General features: G+C 49.0%; 1 protein-coding gene across 1 annotated transcript; it reads right to left on the bottom strand.

Annotated features, from left to right (window-relative positions):
* Positions 1–1,147: 1,147 nt before the first annotated feature.
* On the bottom strand, positions 1,148–2,587 carry TRV_03311 (extracellular proline rich protein; the record flags this gene model as incomplete). The annotated part of the gene is made up of 1 exon (XM_003022526.1): positions 1,148–2,587. One exon carries the CDS (start codon positions 2,585–2,587, stop codon positions 1,148–1,150), a length of 1,440 nt encoding a protein of 479 aa, XP_003022572.1.
* Between the last annotated feature and the right edge of the window lie 7,571 nt (positions 2,588–10,158).

Below are 10,158 nucleotides of genomic sequence, written 5' to 3'. Positions count from 1 at the left end.
ACAGTCTTTGCTTTGTTTCTTTTTTGGTAGGGTATTATCGCAGGGTCAATCCTCTCTGCTTATACATACTCTGTGCAGCATTAACGCCCACTAATCATGCCTGGCCCATTTGATAGTCGCTAAGCCGAGGAGTTACACGGCGTACGGCCAGGGAGCGGGTGGATAGTTAAGGGTGAGTGAGTTGCAGCGGGACAAAAAGAAAGGAAAAGGACGCGGAAGAAGAAGAAGAAAAGAAGACGAAAAAAAAAAAAAATCAACAAATGCATGTCTGCCACCCACTTGCTTACATGGCCAAGATAGGCTGGCAAGTGTTGTTATTCGACACTTGCTTTTATTTTAGGTGTTGCTTTGTTTCTTATTTGTTCGTTACGCTGCAGTGGGAGGAGGAATACGGGAGGTGGAGGAGCGGGAGGGAGCCAGCCGTTCCGTTAGCACAAAGTTGATTTGATCTGGGCCTCTTGCCTTTGCTAGAAGATACGCTGCAGAGGCTTGGATGGAAGGCGAGTAGCAAACAAGAAACAGTTGTTAATTATAAGTAGCTCGTTAAGAATAAAAAAAGGGGTACATTCGTTGGGAATCAAAAGCGGATATCAGATTCGATGGTATAGGGCGGCAAGACACATAACGAGAGGGGAATAAATAAGGGGAGGAAAACGGAAGAAAGAGAAGAAGAAAACAGAGACAGAAACAGCGGTCAACTCCATTTGCCCGTCCGAATTTATTCCGATAACTTTTTTGTGGCCGTGGTGAACCCATGATGAGAAGAGACAGAGAACATACGGAGCAGTCAAGACAGGAAGGAAACAATAGAAAAAAGATGTAACAAGACCCATTTAATGACCCGCCACCGGACTTGAAATGCTAGAATCATCCCTTAAAAACCGCAAACAGAAAATGCCGGATGGAAACGTGTAACAAAGGAGACAAGGAACAACAGAGTCTGAGGGGAAAAAGGACATGAACGCACACAGAGAGTGAGAATGGGGAGATAGGTTACCACACCAGAATAGACTCGGACTCGGCAACGGATATCGAAGAAGAGATGGAAAACAAATGTGGTGGAATCGTTAAAAAGTGTCGGGGAGAAGAGGGCAGGTTGAACAGGGAAAAGAGGGAGAGAGAGTGTGTGTATGTGTGTGTTCAAACACTAAGCTGTAAACACCCTATCCAGTTGTCGAAGGGCTCGCATGTCTTCACCAAACCCAATCTTCTCGCTGGGGATGTCCTTTGGCCCGTCACCTGCCATTCCAGGAGCTGGAACTCCCTGGTGATAGCCTGGTATACGGGCACTGTCGTTGAGTGGCGGACCGTTCATCAGAGCATTTATGCTGGGAACAGCAGTGGCCGATGAAGCGGGCGGAGGAACATCAAGAGGGTGGGCATGACCGTGGCCATGCACTTGAACGTGGCTGTGACCATTTTGTTGTGGGCTTGACTGCTGGGGAGATCGATTGATATGTGACAGACCAGGAGATCGCATGGGTGTATGCTGCAGCGAGCTCATTGCTTCTCTTGGAGAGTGCGAACCGGTAGATGATACACTATGTCGTGAGTCTGGTTTACTGCCGGCCTGATAGACAGGTTCTCCGGGTCCCATATGGCCAGCCTGTGGATGGCTTGGTGATCTTGCGGTGGCATAGTAAGGATATCCGCGAGGACTAGCACTATGGCCGTTACTGGCATGAGCAACGGGGCCAGGCGGAGGATCAGCCAGATGAGGCCGGTCGTACTGTGGGGGGTAGACTGGCTGAGAGGGCGGCATATGTGGGTGCTGGGGGTGAGCGTATTGATACTGCGGAGGGCCGTTGGCGCCTGAGAGCGGCGGAAGATAGCTTCCCGGGGGGTATCCGGGTTGCGCAGGGTGCGGCGGTTGTCCATTCATCGGCGGTGGGTGTGCTACCGGCCAGTTATAAGTAGTAGGAGAGTACCCATGCGGGTGAGCTGCCGGCGGGCGGGCGTAGTGCTGTACAGGAGGCGGTACTGAGAAAGCAGTGCCGGCCATAGGCCCTCGAGTGACCACCGGGAGGTTCTGCTGGTCGTTGACGCTGGATTCTGGATATAGGCCCTTTTGCGGCTGTATATGCCGTAACGACGGGTCGGTCGAGGGCTGGTTGAGGCCGGGGACGGTTGGATGGGACCGGGCGTAGTAGCTGATCAAGTGAAGATGCTGTCCGGTCGAGGTTGTTATGCTGAACGACTGTTTCATGAGGCCGTCTGGCTTGTATCGGTAGCCGTCAGGGCCCTCTTCACCTCCCTCGCCGCCGTCTTCATCACTGCCTCGGGTGCTGTCTGGCGTCTTCCCGGCCCTCGACGCCTGCGCAGCATGGCTGCCTCCGCGCTTCCCTTCCATCTCTCTGTATGTCAAGAAACTGCCTGATACCCTGCTGGCGCTCCATGACTTGCCATCTGTCCATCGCCGCATGCCAGCCTCCCGCTCGTCCCAGACGAACACCGAGCCGGACTTTATCGACTGTCTCTCTTTTTCTGATAGTCTCCTCTGGACTCTGGGCAGCAAGCCGATTCGGCATGCTTCGAACAGGATGATCGCGTCCGCAGGCGTGCGAACATGGCCGTGATATGTCTCCATCGGCGCCTGTGCTGGTGTGTCTCAGGCGCAAGCGCGTAGAGAGGAGAAACCGTTCGACTGCTCAACCAAGGGGGATCTCGCGCGAGTATGGATTGATATCTAGACAACGTCTTTCTCGTATGTCCTTCTTTTTTTTTGGTTTCCTTTTATTTTCTCTTCTTCATGTAAGATCTATCGGCGGTTTTTGTGATTAGCGATGGGGTTCTCATTCAAGGGTTTTTTCAAGCGCCGACTCTCAAATAACTATCCGGGGGTGGAGAAACAGCAACGGGGGGGAAACGAGACGGATATTTATTTGATAGCGCACCACCACCACAGAGAATGACCAGAATCTGCAGATTACTCTCTGTTTATTACTGCTAGCGAGGTGGAAACCGCAGTAAAAAAAAAAAAAAGAAGAAGAAGATAATACCCAGACAAGGGGAGGGAAAAAAAAGAAGAGATTTGGGAGGGGCAGCAGGCGAGGAGCAACGAGCAGCGTTAGATATAAGAGCAGCCAGCACGAAAACGACGACAACAAAGAGTAAAGTTGATAAAAAAAAAAGGGGCGGGGGAGAGAGCATCGACGGTTAGAGCAACTTCTGAGACAAAGATTCTAGTTGTTACAGGCCGTGGACAAGCAAATATCACAGCTGGTGCGGCCGGCGGCAACAGCACAGCTAAGATCGAGAACACGCCGAACTAGATTGAAGCCAGAGGCAAACAAGGCAAAAAAAAAGACAACAACAACAAAACAGCAGCTATGGTAAACTATAAAGGTCAGCTTACCTATGGCTATGGCCGTTGATACCGCTTCAACCACCGTCTATCTAACTGTGAAGGCGCTTAAGCTGGGAGTTGAGGGTGTTTGACTCCTATCCGCGGGTTGGAAGACGAAGAACGCAAAAGGTTGAGATAAAAGAGAGGAAAGAGAGGGAGCTAAGAATAAAACTGGGTAGCCTAGGAGTATATGTAAGTGAGAAAAAGCATCAGCCCTGAGGAGGCTTCTGGCTCCGGTGGATTTCTTGCGGTTCTTTAATTTTGTTTAATTTTTATAGACTTTGCAAAATAAAACAAGAAGCCGGCAAAAAGCAACGAAGAGGCAGCAAAGAAAAAGCACTTTTTGCAGGAGAAGAACGAAGGAAGATTGGATGGCAGACCTGCCACGTGAGGTGCAAAGGGGAAGCCAGAGCAGAACAAGACGAGTGGACGGTGGGCCGTACGCAGGCTTGTACCGCCAGGGAGTGAGCATCCATCGAGTCTATCAGGAGCTAACTCCGTCGGGGGAGGAGGAGGAGGAGAGGGCTGCTATTAGTTATATTAAAAAAAAATAATAACACACAAGCAAGCCCAGCATGACGAAGTTTGTTACTCCGTACTCCGGACTGACATTAATATTACTACTACTTGCTATCCAAGGCTGAAGGCTGACTGACGAACAGACAGAGAAAGGATGGCGAGAGAGCAGCATCTCGTTTCTGCCAGATCCACTGCCCAGCGCGGGTTTCGTATTACAATGTGAGAAGAACAGCAGCAGATCGATCCTCTCCGCTGCCATTGCCGCCACAGAGAGTCGGTCATTCTTTTTTTTATTATTATTATGATTTCCCCAGCATCGTTGCACGAACCAAGAAGCAGTCACTTGCCGAGTTACACTGCTAATAGGCGAGGGGGGAAGGGATAATGGAGGAAGGGAGCTTTTTCTCTTATCTCTTTTTCAAGGCGAGATACTCCGACCTGGCACTGGCACACTGGGACATGGCATGATACAAAAGCGTTTTATAGGACGCAGGCCAAGCAAGTGGATAAACTAAAATGATTTNGAAAAAAAAAAAAAAATAGGGGAGGGGTTGGGGGGGGGGAGGATAGCGCATGGCATGGCATGGCGCTGGCTGTGGCGACGGGCGACTTCTCACTAGCTACTCTCGCTCAGTCCCTCCTGACAAGAGAGACATTCCAACACCAAGAGCTTGGGAACGTTTTGACGGAAGAGGTAAATATAGTAAAAGAAAAAGCAGCTTAAGCTTGGATTGCTAAGCACTGGTCGGTAGCCAAAACTGTTAGTTGGCGAGGCCAGGCCGCGTCCCTCCTGCTGCTTCATCCCGAAAGGATGCAAAAGCCACGTTGTGCTTTTTGAGAACCGCAAAGCAAAAAAGAAAAGCAAAAGAAAGCCAAAGCTTGGCCGAAAGTTTGTGGCGGTCCTGCTCGCAACCCCCCTCTTCCCTCGTTCTTATCATGCGGCTAAGCGGAATGGCTGATAAGTGCTATCTCAGCTACTACGGAGTACTACATATGTGCTTACTACTATGTATCAGATGGGGGTCTGGCAGAGTGTTAAGCCTAAGCTCCAAAGGCGCGCCCGAACAGCAGAATCAGGGAAGCGAACGATCGATTGTTTGATTGCCTGTCGATCCAATGGCCCAGCGGCCTCACCGTCCTGCTCCTCGCGCACCTCCTGCGCCGCCGCGGCAGCACCATCCCGCTGCACTCGCACGACTCCGTCCTCTACTCTTCCCCAACAGCCGCCTGTACTGTACCTGCCCTTGCTGTCTTGCTTTCTCGCCGACTTGCTGGCCTTGCTTGGTCTTTTTTTATGTAAAGTCCAAGCAGCAACTCTAATACGCCCCTTGCCGCGAACTTTAACCCTTTTTGTACCGCAAAGAAAAAAGAAGCAAAAAGCCAAAAACCTTAAAAACCTAAAGTGGACTTGGCATTACGCTTATTACTAATGGAGTTACACTGTGATCCTTGTTTATCGTTCTTGTGTTAATAATATGTTGTGTGTTTCTTATTTTTTTTATTTTTTATTTTTTTTTCCCTCGGTGTTGCTGCCCATCGCAGAGGGTCGTGTTTTATGATAAGCGAAAGGCGGGGGACGGGGGAAAGGGAGTGAATCGGTCGGATGGGCCAGGGTGGACGCTGGGCGCTGAGTGTGATGTTGGTCATTCGCGGTGAGGGCGAAGCATTGCTGTCTCAGCGTGGAACGGTGGGTTTTTTGCCTGTGATAGTTTGCCGGATGGCTCGGCCCAAACGTCATAATTTTTCTGCTCCTGACGTGGGTCGTGTTCGAAAGGGAAACGGTAAAATCGGAATATCGAGAGCAAGATCGCCGGACATAGTACCTTGGCTGGGCAGCCCTGTTGGTTGGGAAGAGTACCACCGTGGGGCCCAGAAAGGCCCATACAGCCTGCCCTCTCGTCGCTGTCCACCCGCGAACTCTCCCAGGGCAATTTAAAGAATTTAAGAATACTAAGCATGTCCACGGACCACAGCCAAGTCTCTTAGTGCTTTTCTTTTCCGCTCTGAGGCGTGGACGGTACTCTGCTTCGTGCCGCTTCTGTACCCTTATGTCTCCTTGACATGCGGATCAATGCATGAGCCACGATGTTATTCTCCGCTGTCTGTTGCGGTCATCGTGTTTTGCAAAAAAAGGAAACGTCACTGGGGAGGGAAAGGGGGGAAAAAAAAGAAAGAGAAACAACTAGAGGGATACAACTCCGTCGATGGGCCGCGAATATCTGGGCAGGTTTGGCCTGTTGAGCCAGCTACCCTTGGCGTTAGTACCGTACATACGAATACCGCCATAAATACCTTTGACGCTGCCAAGTTTATAAGCGAATTCGCGGGTCCATTGGCGGAACCTTAATTATGCTTAGGAAGGTTAAATTTTATCTTCTCCTTCGCGTTTGTGGGGTTGGCTCCGCTGCACGCCAAATGCCCTACACGTATCATCCGATTCGGATGTTGGACTCTCTTTCTTATTGCCTACAAGGGGAATATGACTGGCAAGGAAAGGGGGAGATCCTCACTTTTTGCTGGACTGTGAGTGCGAATGCCGGGATGCAACGTTACTTAGCTAGTGCATGGGCTAATCGTCAACACTGTTCGTTTTTCACGCTCGGGTGTCTACTTATCGAACGGAAAAGAGATGTTGGTCTCTCTGTTGGTCTGTCGATAAAGGTCTTCCCCCCCTGAGTCAGCATCTGGCTTTATTTTGTTCAAATGATTCATAACCGCCCTATCACCATACTGCGAACAGGCGAAAAAAATAAATAGATACGGGGACAGCGTGGGTTAAACCCAGCCACATGAACCCGGGAATCCTTTGGGAATGACCCCCGTTCTTACATCCTCCAGAAATACATGTACACACCGTCGTACACTCACGTAATTCCGTCCTTTTGCCTCGAGAAAGCAACGACCTGTGACGTCCAGAGAGCCAAGCTTGCCAAGCAGAAATATCACACTTGCTTTGCTCCTTGTGGGGGGTTTTGTGGCGTTACGGGTAACTAGTTGATTCGTCGTGCAGCTATTTTCTGACACAAGACGACAACTCGATTCTTATTTTACTTGGGAATATTAATATTAGCTGGACGAGCAAGCGAGAAAGAAAAACGTTAGCCGAGGCGTTGGTTATGCTTCATACCGCGCCTCAAAGGGGGAGGAGGTGAAGAGCGTGCGGAGAGAGACTTTTTTTTAAGGGGTTTGGAATAAATAGCTCGTTCGCAACACACCATTCCAACCCAGACTATTTAGCATCCAACTAGTGAGCTGTAAGTACTCCTTATGTACTCTTGAAGTCTGGAAACCGGCTGGTAGGCGAACAGGTGGCTGGCTAAATCTCGACACGGGGACACACTGGTTTGATTTTTCGGGGCTCAGGAGCTGATGTGGTGCTGAATTTCTGTGCTCAGATTTGTTCTTCACCCATTTTTACGACAGCAAACCGAGGTTGAGCAGCAGCATGATGTCCTCGGTGGTCGGTTCTATAACAAGCTTTATGTAGCCAAAAGCCTTGGCCGGAGTAACTCAACCTGCTCCCCATTTCCGGTCGGACTGCACGCTTGTTGGCCGTTGGGGAAGCGCTTCCGTTGGGTCCCTCGTGGAATTTGAGATATCCAACTTCTCCGCCAAAGAGTGCGGGACCAAGGAGTTGATTGCCGTCATCGGCGGAGCAACCTTTATGCTTGATCCTCGGTCAAGTGCCCGGGGGGGGATAGGGATAGCCCCAAGGATAAGGCATAATGTCCGAATGTAAACCATTTATTAGTAACTACTTTATCTATTTGTGATGATGAGTGATAAGTGCGACGAACCATGATCAGCGGTGGAAATTAATAGAGACATTACCCACGTCCTTCATCCATATGCCCGTTGCGTCTGGCAATAAGAAGGCGATCGAACTCCGTAGGGCAAAATAGCTTGGGCAGGATGGCTGGCACATTGAGCGCTGGCTTAATTCGAGGCCCTGTCGTGAAAATGCGCTCATACCCTTGTTGATTTCCATGTGTGAGATGAAAGGAGCTAAGTTCAATAGTATGAGGGGATTGTTATGTCGGACGCCGGCAGAGCAGAGTCACTTTGTGTTGCTGTACAGATATCATGCAGGGGTGAACAGAGTGCACTATAAGATGGGTATGTCCACACGCTTAGTGGATGATAAATGGATACAATTGGAGTGAGTGTGGTGGTCATGATTGAAAGAATTATTTGCTCGTAGGAACCCGAGCAGGGGCTAATTGCGCACCACTACAATGCTCTAATGAGCGCCAAATGCCCAAATATATATAAACAAGTGCCATCTCGGCTGCACAAAAGTGCGGAATATGTATCATCAGTGCGAGAAAAAAAGTTGTCTACGTACGACGGTGTTCTGGCGTGACAGAATTATTGATATCAGTTGATATCAGAATCGAATCAATTGATAATATTAATTAACACTCAAGAAAAACGAAAAAGTGAAAAAAAAAAAAAAAAAAAAAAAGAAAGAAGAAGGAAGAGGCACATGCGCCGAATTACTAGCGGTTATTTTTCTTGGCGTTTATTGGCAGAGGTGTGGAGAAAAATGGGCCCGGTTAAGGTTATTATTAGGGTTTTTAGTTATGCATAATTTCGAGCGGGCTCCACCGCAAGCCAAGAAAAAGTAAATATACACTTCAATATATAAAAAGGAAGACGCCAACGAAAAACAGTGCGCCTGGCGTTGGAGAAGAAGGGCGAACGTTCATAAAGGCTTCCCGTGTATAGAGCAAAAGGTATTCGAGTCAAAGTGACGTGCGCGTCGTCTTGTATTTCTGTATCGTACATTATGTGAGCCTGTCCGGTGCAGCTCACCTTTTATTTCCCTGCCTTGTGCTTGGATTTGAAGTGGACAAAAAAAGCTGTTGGGTACCGGATGTTTTCTCCGATCACCCCAAGCAAGTTTTTTTCTTCTTCTCTTGTACATCCACCTTGGCATCAACAACTTTAAAAACATGTAATTTTCGCATAAACTAAGATAGAGTGTATATAAAACGAGCACAAGGAAAGAATGCTCTTCCGCATCCGCATGACAACACGGGGTTCGAATACTTGCTTGGTACCATTTTGTACGCTTGGATTTCAGTAATTGTAATCGCAGGGTTAATCGCCAAGTAAGCATGCAACATAATGGCTTTGCGCATCCGTTCACCCCTTTACCATTATTATATATGTATGGGTCCATCTCCTTCCCAATAAAACGACACTAAAGACCATGGATAAAGAATACATGAATAAATAGATGAAATGGCTTTTTCCAGATTACGGGTAAATTGGACCACCGATAGCCCGTCCACGAACGTCGCCGAAAAGACTTAAAATACCCATCTACTAAAAGGAACCATGACAATGGCTTGTTTTTGTTCCTCGTATTCGGACATTTTTATCGAGTAATAATACCTCACAGAGGCAGGATGATGCGCTTCAGACCCCACTTCCCTAAGTCCAGTGAAAGCCACATTTATCATCGATTAAGTGACAACAATCCAGAGTACGACAGCAAGAGAAGAGTGGTGGCACGACAAAAGCTGCTCCTTTATTCTGTCCTCGCTCGATTACCAACCGCCCAAAGATTGGATTAGGTGCTGAACGGATCGACGTCGGGATTCGTTGAGATCGGCTGGGTCGGCTCAAACAGGGCGGCACCTTGCCGCACCTGAGCACAGGCAGACAGGGCTCAGGCATGTTCTCGAATACGCCACCTTGTTCACACTCCTCGCAGGCAATGGTCGATGCCCTGTCGGGGCGGGTGAATCACATCGACGCCCAGGTGTACGATTTTCGGTATCTACCCAAATCCCGACGCTCGTGTGGAAATTCGTTTCCCTTTCTTGGAGACCTTAGCGCAAAATACTTCCTGGCCTCCTAGGAACTGGTCCGTCTGGTCGGGTCGCGAAAGCTGAGCCAAGAGCCCGTTTGAACTAATGTGACCTTCCAGAAATGCCATCACAACAAACGCCCCTCCCTTTTTTTTCAATGGTTTCATGCAGGGTGGCGTCGTTTTCGCTAATTAGCGGAATGAAGAGCCGCGAATAGGGCCAGGTATCCAGGGTACGGATACAGACTCACTGTTGATTATTGTAAGAGTTCTTCTTCTTTCCTCTTTGCGTTCATGATGCATTGCGCTCCTGACGTATTAACACGAGGGAGAGAAGCGTACGTGATTACCATGTTGTATGAACGAAATGGTGAATATCGTTTAGGCGGACGGAAGCTTAAAAGGGGCGGGCCGTGATATGACACCCAACTGTCAAGCCCCCAGGCAATGAAGGGATCCTGTCGTTGGTTGAGCC

This window comes from Trichophyton verrucosum (genome assembly GCF_000151505.1).
Source record: "Trichophyton verrucosum HKI 0517 chromosome Unknown TV-F-b-12g09.M13f1, whole genome shotgun sequence".
Classification (NCBI taxonomy): Eukaryota; Fungi; Ascomycota; class Eurotiomycetes; order Onygenales; family Arthrodermataceae; genus Trichophyton; species Trichophyton verrucosum.
This window is presented reverse-complemented; position numbering and strand designations above follow the sequence as displayed.